The 10,309-nt window shown below is 39.6% G+C and overlaps 1 protein-coding gene across 2 annotated transcripts; it reads left to right on the top strand.

The window, feature by feature from the left end:
* Window positions 1-21: 21 nt before the first annotated feature.
* NHLRC3 (NHL repeat containing 3) lies at window positions 22-9,853 on the top strand. 2 transcript variants are annotated; one of them, XM_086771926.1, is made up of 7 exons: window positions 22-150; window positions 1,333-1,485; window positions 2,337-2,484; window positions 3,073-3,273; window positions 4,451-4,542; window positions 6,516-6,628; window positions 7,136-9,853. In XM_086771926.1, exons 1-7 carry the CDS (start codon window positions 103-105, stop codon window positions 7,362-7,364), a joined length of 984 nt encoding a protein of 327 aa, XP_086628052.1. In that variant the 5' UTR covers window positions 22-102; the 3' UTR covers window positions 7,365-9,853. The 2 variants fall into 2 exon arrangements, with proteins under 2 accessions (XP_086628052.1, XP_086628053.1); XM_086771927.1 differs by lacking the exon at window positions 22-150 and adding an exon at window positions 321-532.
* Window positions 9,854-10,309: the final 456 nt, after the last annotated feature.

Raw genomic sequence — 10,309 nt, 5'->3', positions numbered from 1 at the left:
TCAGTCACGTGGTTGCCATGGCGACGCGGCCCGCCCGCGCGGCGGCCCCTCCCCGTCCCAGTCCCCGTCAGGCGGAAGCGGCCGCCGGGCCCGTGGGTGGCGATGGCCGGTGCCGGGCTGGCCCTGCTGGGCCTGCTCTGGGGTTCACAGGTGGGGCGGCGGCCTCAGGGAGGGGGCGAAGCGCGGGATCTGTGTGCGAGGCCTCCGGTCACGGCTTCTCGCCCGGAGGCGAATACTGGGGGAGCGGGCCGGCGGGGAGGGAGGGAGGGAGGGAGGAGGCCGGGGCCGTGGCGCGCCCGTAGTGCCCAGCTGTCGCCGGTCTGCGCGGGGACCCCCGGGGGTGCGGGCAGGGCCCGCGGCCCCGCTTCGGCTTGGTGCCTTCCCGCGGCTCCGCCGGCTCCCGTGGCGTTGCGGGGAGGCTCCACGATGTGACTTGGCAGCCCTGCCGAAAGAAATGCGGGCGCTGGGTGGCCCTTCTGAAGGGGTTTACAAGCAATATGCTCTGCTTAAACGGGGGAAAACGCCATAATCTGTGAGTGAACAACTTTGCGCTTCTCACGGTCGCGTTTTCTCCCTGCTTCATTCCTCTCGGTTTTCCTTCATGACAGTGCAGTCTTTCTGAAGCTGCCCCTCGTTCTCTGTCATTCACTTACTCTTGCGTCAGGCAAGGCAATTAACAGAAATTAACTCCTTCAGGGTCACCGCTTGTTACTTCTTAGTTCTAGCCTCATCTTTCCGTTTCAGTGCTCGCATCTCCATCCAGTACTTGCTGTATAGCACAGCTGTGCTTAGCTTCCGTTCTTCTGCTGGAAAAGTAGAACAAAAGAGTGGAAGACTTTTTTTTCCATTATCCTTTAAAATGTATTAATTGACCTGAGTTTTGCTGTTCCTGGTATCTTGCACTTCCCCATTTCTAAGACGCAGTTTTCTTTCTTTACTTATATTTTCCCTTTGTTCTGGTTTTTCTTTTTCTTATTTTCGCAGCCTCTTGAAGTGATTATTGAGTCTGTTGCATTTGCAACTTTCTCTACTGTTTTGCTCATTTTGGAGTGTGGCTTACAGATAGCAATAGCAACTTCGATGTAAGAGATTTCAGTGTGGTTTTTGCCTTCTAATTCAAGAACTCCCCAGTCCAAAGGACTTCATTAGCTAATTTCCAGTTTGTCAAAATTTTCCCATTTGCAGTCCAAAACCCTAGCTACAAGCCTATTTCTGTTCATGTACTTAATTTAAATTGAATAAATCAATTTATGGTGCTTCAGTACAAAGTTACTTTCTACTGCTGGTTCGTCTGATCCCATCATTGTAGGATGTTTATTTTTGTGTTTTCAGGTTTTAAAAGCATTCGATTATTCCTCTCCTTGGAAAGGACAGCAACAGATGTACAAGTTGGACATAGGCTGGCCTAAAATTCCAGAATACTTCACTGGTCAAACATATTGTGTTGCTGTTGACTCTCTTCATGGTTTGGTCTATGTGGGACAAGTAAGTGGGAATACTGTATTTCTCTCCTTGTTAACCTAGTGTATTTTTGCTTTTAAAGTGTCTGGTTTAGAGTAAGACCTGTGTGTATATATATATGTGAATAATTATTATATCAAAACTAGTGAAAATACAAGTATAGATATCTTTGCTGTATCCATTTTTAAAGCCATTCTAGAACTGTGCTTGCTTGTGCTTTTAAAAGCATAAAACTTTTGTGATATGAGTGTGTGATCCAACTTAACCGCGTTACAGTAGCTTCTTTTCTAACTGTGAGGTAAACTGTGTTTCTGGAGAAACTGAGTAGTCCCCTTCCACTCTTTCAGTCTTTGTCCCATCACGTTACAAACATGCAGCTCTTTCAGCCAGTTACAGAAATTGGAGTTCAATTATTTGCTTTACCCTTCTCCATGCATTGGTATCTCTAGGTCACAGATAAGACCTTCTTTCCATGGAAAGTGGTGGGATTTAATTTCAAAGCACAGTCTGAGTGCTTGAGTGCCATGCAGCTAATAAATAGTTACAGTTTTCCATGCCTGTGTTGTGTTTGGCATATTTTTCAGCAAGAACATAAAACATGATTGAAAATGAAGACCAAGGCATCTGCAGGAGTTTGGCTGCTCAGACAACTGGACTCTATGTGATTTAAGTTGAAAGTCTAGAATGAGTGGAAGGTTTTGCATGCTGAACTTAGACCCTTCTCTCTCCCAGCTGGAAAAAAATGAGATCTAGCAGATAGTTTCAGGAGACTCTTACGATTGATGAAATGTTGCAAAAACCTAACGGAGGAATTTTCAAAAATACGATTACTTGCTTAATATGTTTTCTTAATTGACCTGGTTTTGCCTTTTCAGAGGGGAGATAATGTTCCAAAGGTACTTGTATTCTCAGAGGAAGGCTATTTTCTTTACTCCTGGAATAATACAGTTGAAATGCCTCATGGTATCTTTGTATTGAACACCGCGACAGATAGTTCAATATGGATAACAGATGTTGGAACAGGTATGCATGGTTGTGATACGAGAAGTATTAGGTGAAGAAGAAAATGCTAGTATTGCAGATATTACTTTAAACAACTGATTTCTTTAAGTGTCTGAAACAACTCTGAGAGAGATTTCTGCTTTTCTTGCCATGGACAAACTTCTCAGGTGCTGCACAAAATGCTCTGAAGGTTCACAAGTTGTGCTGTGTGTCTGCTTATAGTTTCTGAACTTAGCAAGCAAGTTCTCTGGTTTAGTTTAGTTGTCTGCTTATAGTTTCTGAACTTGGCAAGCAAGTTCTCTGGTTTAGTTTAGTTTTGGGGAGGGGTTGAGGTTTTTTTTGCCCCAGAAGTATCAGGGGAAAAAAAAAAATCTTCTGGGTAGACTTATCTTCTGTCCTAGGTTTGGTGGCCCTAATACAATGGATTAATATTGTTACAGCCTATGGATTTACTAACTCACAGTCATATTCTCACTGGAAAATTTTGTTTAATTTATTAATATCACTTGTGAGTATCAGGAGACTTTCTTTTTTAATCTCTGTAATCAGTTGAAATACTTATGTTTTGTTTTAAGACCTTTTTGCACTTTTTTTTTTTTCTTAATTCAGGGAAATATGGGCACACCGTGAAACAGTATAGCCCTTCAGGTAAACTTATGCAGATCGTGGGCACGCCAGGTAATGCTGGCTCAAGTCTGATTCCCCTACAGTTTGATCAACCAGCAGAGATCTTTGTAGAGGAAACTGGAGATATCTATGTTGTGGATGGAGACGGAGGAATGAATAACAGATTGCTCAAACTATCCAATGGTATGGAAAAATGAACTTCTGCAGTTCTTGACCATTGAAAAATGAGTTTTAAATGACTCAGCTTGAGAATACTTCTAAGCAAGGACTAGGTAGAGCTGTCATGTAACATTAGTTTGAAGACTTTGTTGAATCAGGTCCTGTTTTACTGCTTATCACTTAAGGAGAAATCTCCTAATAATTTATGACAAGAGGCCAGAGAGTGAGCTTGTTCAGTCTTCAAGAGAGAAGGCTAAGGAGGATTCTCATCGCTGTCTTCAAGTCAGTAATAGGAGGGTATAGAGAAGACAGAGCCGCACATTTCTAGGAGACGCACAATGAAGAACGAGGAACACTGAGCAAAAGATGCAAGATGAGGGAATTCCAGTTCGTTTTCTGGAGGGAAAGATTCACAGTGAGGGTGATCAAACAGTGAATAGTTTGCCTAGAGAGTGTGTGCAGTCTCCACTCTTGAAGATGCTCAAAACTTGATGAATTACAAATAACCTGATGTAATTTCAGAATTGGATTTGCTATCAAGGCTAGTCCTGTTTTGAGAAGCAGACTGGACCCAATGTTGTCTGGAAATCTTTTATACTTAAATTGTTCTGTGATTCTAATTAGCTTACTCATATTCCCCAGTTAGATGATCAGTGTTGGTTAGGGCTGTGAGTGAGGAGTCTGCCCATGTCTGCAGTTTGGGAAAAGTAGAGGAGCTACTATTTGTCCTTTGCACTATCATCAGACAGTTAGTTTACTAATACTTAATTTGCAAAATGGTAAATTGTTAAAACTGAAAACTGACTCAAAACTGCCAGGTAACAAATGTAAAAAATCAATTTGTTGAACAAATGAATATCATCATCAGCCAACTGTTTCAATATATTTGTATATACACACACTTGTTTTTTAATACAGTACTTAACAGAGCCTTGGACTTTGGCTTTTGTGTACTAGTGACTACATTTCTGTAACCATAATCCTGAAACAAATAGTAACAACCCAGTAGTTCTTGTAGTAGTTCCAGTATTTCTTGAGTTTATCTATTGGTAGTACTGGGTATCCTGGGTTTAGAAATTCCACCTTTTAAAAATTACTCAAAGTAACTTTGCAAGGGAATGACTTAAAGCTATTTTATTTGTTATTTTCTTACTGTGATTTTTTTTTTTTACTTTTATTTTTCATGATGCTCACTGTTCAGATTTCAAAACATTATGGCTGACTGGAACAAATGGGACCGGCATTGGTCAGTTCAAGATTCCTCACAGTGTAACAGTGGATCCTTACGGACGGGTAAAGAATAAAGGGAGAATTTTTTTTCACCTTCCAACAAACTTATTTACATGTATTTGAACAAAACCAATTGTATTTCTTTTTAATTGAACTGTTATGATCTGGATTATTTTTATGTGGGTTACAGTCTTCAGCGTGATAGCAGTCATAAGCTGAAGCTTCCCACTACAGATCTTACTAAAGTAGCTGGCTGCAAGGGTCTGTCCAGTTACATTGTCAATGTCCATGCAAGAACAGACTGTTCCTCCTGCAGTTTCTAACAGGTTGCTGTTATGAGAGTACAGGACAATTATGTTCTGTAATAAAGATCTACCCAAGTTCCTTCAGGTGACTTTAATGTCATATTTGGAAATTCCAAGTAAGATGACAGCAAGGTTGCTAGGTTGTGAACATCGGTCCTTTTCTACCTGCAGCTGAAGCCATTCAAGAGTCTGCTTCTGCCGAGTGTTATTTGTAGTCTGGCTTTTGCTCTGCTATTCTTACAGAGGAATTGTGCAGCCAATCCTTTATCTGTTTCAGGGAAAACAAGATACTTGACTAAAACATCTTAAATCACTGGTTTGAGCTAATTCTGCTGATGCTGTCTCAACCAGAATAAGAAGCGTATATAAAAATCACTTATCTGCAGAAACTGGCAGGGCGGGAGGGAAAAGAGGAGGGACATGGCTGCTTTGTGTTGAAGGGTAACCATGGGTATATACATTCAAAGACAGCAACTGCTATGGGCTATGATTTTATTGCCAAAGTTGATCCTTAGCATAGGTTAGAAATAATTTTCAATTCCTAAGAAATCTAAGAGACTGCAGTAGTAGTGTTTCATTTAAAAATAGTGATTAAAGATCTCAGGTCAACTTGGTTATTGCTCCCTTTTGGGTGATATCCCAGAAAAGTAATAAAGTTTACTTATCAGACTGATGAGTCGTCAACAGCTAAAATGTCAAAGATTTTAATATAAGAGAGGCCTTCACTGGAACTGTCTAATGGTATTGCTAGCTTTGCAGTGTTTGTGAACCCAGTTAGGACAGGGTAGAACAGAGATAAACTCCACAAAACAGATGAGACAAAACATGCTGAAAATGCTCGTAGTGTTTGAATTGCTCAATATTTATAGCAGTATTAGGTATGTCAGAGTGTTTGCAGATGCAGTCATCATAGGCCAGGATCGTGGAATGAGACTGCTGTTGAAAAAAAAATTTTGCTGTTTCCACACACTTATGTGGACTGTGTGGGCTATTTTAATGCTAATTACCAGCTAAGAGAGGCAATTTTTTTTTTTTTTCAATTTCCTTAGAAAGGGAATATGGGAATTAGGGAAATGGAATTATTCTGATGGGAAATATCCACTTCAGTGAACGTTATCAAAAGCAAATGCATTGTAATTCAGCAGGTTTCAACCTATGATCACAAATTTCTGGGCCCACAGATGGGAAAACTGTCCAGAAAAGTCAGATTCATATTTTCTGTGGCAAGTAACTCAGCTGTGGAACCTGATGGCCTGATTTCAGTACAATTTGTGACTAATGCACTAAATATGGATGCTTTGTTGTAGGCTACATCTACAATAACAAAAGCAGATCTAACCTGGCTGCCTTCATGCCTGGATCATGAAATGAGACTACTGTTGCAAAACAAATTGTTAGCAGGTGACAGATCAGTATCTTCAGAATGAAATAGGTGGGAATATGTCCTCACTGGGAGTGAGGGGGAAATCCTACTAAATATATCCATATCATCGCCACGAAAATTAAGAGAAGGCACTGATTCTCTGTTAAAGTAGTATAAAATCGTTTGGTGTCTTAACTATGCGATGGCTTTGTTTTATATTTGGAAGTCCTATCTACTTAGTTTGAAATGTGGAGGTGCATTCTTCCAGGGTGTATTTGTTTTTTAGTACAGGATAATTTGCTTGTGTAAGAAACTGATGTGTTTGATTTGTTCTACTTGTGAACAGCCATGATTTCTGTTCTTAACAGGTATGGGTTGCAGACAGAGACAACAAAAGAATGCAAGTTTTTGATAAAATCACAGGGGAATGGCTCGGATCTTGGAGCAGCTGTTTTTCAGAAGATGGACCCTATTCTGTCAGGTATAGTTGTGCAGTTCTTCTAGAAGTGTGCAATTACATAAATAAGGTGTACTCTTACTGATGAATTAAAATGTTGATATTTAATGCTTGATGACAAGGAGTTAACCATTTTAACTAATAGCATGCTGGGCCCTAATCATATGCAAAGATCTGCACAGTTGTAGCTTGACAGAGAAATCCCAGCTTCATAAAAGCCCCATGGATTTGAGTGCAGGATTGGGAACATCATTTTAAAGTTGCTGTGAGTTGTTGACTTTACTGTTGCAGCTTTTACCAGAAGAGAGATTGTCTTGAATGAGTTTTCTGTAGCATAATCTGTCTCAAGGAGCAGCAACATATAGAACAAGGCTTACAAGTTAATTCTCAATGTTTCACTGCATTTAATCTAATAGCCTTCAAACACTTGACTATTAAGGAGGTTTTGTTTGTTTAAAAGTGCATGATTATGTTAAAATGAGATGTCATATGGAGTTAATAATTAAAAAAATATATTTCTGTCTTTCTCAGATTTACTGCCGATTACAAATACCTGATTGTAGCACAGCTGAATATCAATCGATTAGCAATCTTGGCGGCACCTCCAGTTGGCTCTATTCGAGACTGTGTTATGGTCAACACAATCCAGCTGGCAGATGAAACCAAACCACACCTTGTGGATGTAGACATGAAGAGTGGAGCAGTCTATGTTGCAGAGATTGGAGCCCAGCAAGTACAAAAATACATACCCTTAAGCTGATGGTTTCCCACAGCTGCTGTGGCACAAGCTGTGTGACGTGGAAGACCTATGACCACGTTTCCTTGAGTTTTCTGTAGCTTCTGTTTCCTTAGACAAGCACAGAACATTGCGCTCCCAGAACTGCAGAGCTAAGAATCTGTCCTAGCTGTTCTGCAGTCCTGGAGAAGTACTTGGTCTTGAACTGTTACGCATTTTAGTAATGTTATCGTGGCTTTTGCTTTTGTTACTGGGAATTGTAAAATGACTCTGATAACTATCTTAATTTTATTACATAAAACTTTACAAACACGGCTGCTGCTCTTAAAGGTGTAGTGTCATCTTGGGGCTCCTCTACATATCTGTGTCTGTTGTTTAATGGTCAGATGTGTCTGATACAAGTGTATAAATTATTTCCTGGGAAGCAAGCACCTCACTTTAATATTTCTTCACTTGTTTTTTGGAATCATTTTGCTGATACTGCCCAGCACTGAATACAGAGATGCATTATAATGTTGAATAAGATGGTGCTGCATACTGGTGTCAGTGCTGATACTGGCATCTGCCTTAGGCGGTTAATGACATAAGCATTGAAGTCTAAGTTTTCAGCTCTACCTAAAAGTAGATAAAGTCTGTAATAAGCTTAAGTTACATTGATATCAGGCACTTCAAACTAAATTAAAAGTACGTGCACAGCACCCAAGTACTGATTCTTAACTAAATCAGTTCTTAACCTAATTTGATTTATATCAGCGTGAGTTTTCTCTTCCGTAAGATTTCATAGTGGAACATATTGAAGTTCAACTCATTTAAGTTCCTCAAGATAAACAAATTGTAATTTCCTAGGAAAGTCTTAATCAGCATTAGAGACTGGAAGACACATGATTTTCTCCCAGTTTTATTGAAGCTCTATCAGTTAACAGCAGTGCATCTGTTTTAATTTGGGGATTTTTAACTGGTTCATATCTAGCACTTAGACTTCATCAATTCCATTAATGTCTACAGTTAAGTTTCTTATGCTACATCCTAGCAGGTATCTCCAAGCTCTCTCTTAAGAAATGCTGTCTCTTTCCGTTCCCAGTCTAGAGTAGTTCCGTTTTCTTTACATGTTGCTACGACATTTTAAGTCAGTTCACTTTATAGCACAAAGGGAAATGAGTATAGGAAAATGGAATGGGGAAAATGGTGTGGCAGAAACGAGACAGTGAATAACGGATTACCTCTGTAAAGCTGTGGACCCACATTCCATATTTATCTACTAGCTCTTCAAAAACACTTGGGAGGATTTTTGCTGTTTCCTCACACTTATGTGGACTGTGTGGGCTATTTTAATGCTAATTACCAGCTAAGTGAGGCATTTTTTTTTTTTAGCTTCCTTAGAAAGGGAATATGGGAATTAGGGAAATGGAATTGTTCTGATGGGAAATATCCACTTCAGTGAACATTATCAAAAGCAAATGCATTGTAATTCAGCAGGTTTCAACCTATGATCACAAATTCCTGGATCCACAGATGGGAAAACTGTCCAGAAAAGTCAGATTCATATTTTCTGTGGAAAGTAACTCAGCTGTGGAACCTGATGGCCTGATTTCAGTACAATTTGTGACTAATGCACTAAATATGGATGCTTTGTTGTAGGCTACATCTACAATAACAAAAGCAGGTCTAACCTGACTGCCCTTATGCAAGCCTTACAACCAAAACTCCAGGGTTATACACTAGTAAATATGATCCATCATTCACATGGCCTTGAATGGGAACTAGTAAGCAATATTTATTAGCTGAAAAAGTAGCAGTACTTCCTCTAAACCTAGATGGATAGGTCCACATTGCTTTACAGTGACTTGTGTGGATTTTCTGTCTAGGTCTCCACTAGCTCAGGGATCTCTGCTCTGTGTGCAATTTAGCTATTTCTCACCTACACAAGGTGGATTTATTTAAAATATTACTGTAATATCATTAACTATATTTGAGTGCGTCTTAATGGTGTAAGGGGTCTGGGCACATCCACCCTTCCTCACCACATCCTCTCCTTATTTATTTTTCCTCTGTCACATCCATTTGAAACTGGACTCAAAGCTCCCTGGGAACATCTTCAGTAAAGGAGTAGTGCACTTTGGGATGTTGACGAATAAGTTACTTCTACAAGGTTCTGTTTGCTTCGTGGATCTGCTCTCAACTCTCTTTTTACATGGGCTTTTGCAGCCCCTAGAAATGGAGACCATTCATCCAGTTTTGTCTGGCTTTACTAAGTAGGCCATGGTGCCAGAATGTGCCTTGCCTCTAGGCATTTGGGTATCTGTGATAAGAAGGGATGCTCATTACTGACTAGTATGAGATGCTTAGACACCTTTTTACCTCTGTGTCTATGACCAGACTAAGAAAATGATTGATTTGTGCACTGTCTTCTAATTCTCTGAATGTTTTCTTATCTATCATCTTGAAAATGATTTCTGGAAAATTGCATAGTAGGATAATTTGATAAAATAAATTGAGAATTTCCCAGTATGAAAGGCTTGGGCGCTTTATTTCTGTACTAATTTCAATACATTCCATTGCAATGGATTACTTTTCTAAGTATGGGTCCTCAGCACTTTAATAAGGTATTTAATAATTTCTGATACCAACATCCAAATGTAATCTAAAATTCTATGTTATTTTTGTGCATTACTATTTCTGTGGTCCATCTCTTATGCATTCTAATTTATGTAGCAAAAAAGGCACATAAATCTCTCCCAGACGTTTTCCTCTGAGTAATTAGTAAAATGGGATGATGAGTTTCATAAGTGCCAAGTATAAAAAAAAAAATTAAACTGTATACCCTTTTGATGCTACTGGGGAAATTAAAAACAAACTAGCAAAATGCTTCATAATATACAACCAGGTTTTATTTCCAGAAAAGATTTACTGAGCAATCTGTTTAGTTTTTAGAAGATCAAGAAGGGACTTCCTCTATGGGTTAGAAATGC

Source organism: Chlamydotis macqueenii, chromosome 1, assembly GCF_036417535.1.
Source record: "Chlamydotis macqueenii isolate bChlMac1 chromosome 1, bChlMac1.mat, whole genome shotgun sequence".
Lineage (NCBI taxonomy): Eukaryota > Metazoa > Chordata > Aves > Otidiformes > Otididae > Chlamydotis > Chlamydotis macqueenii.
This window is presented reverse-complemented; position numbering and strand designations above follow the sequence as displayed.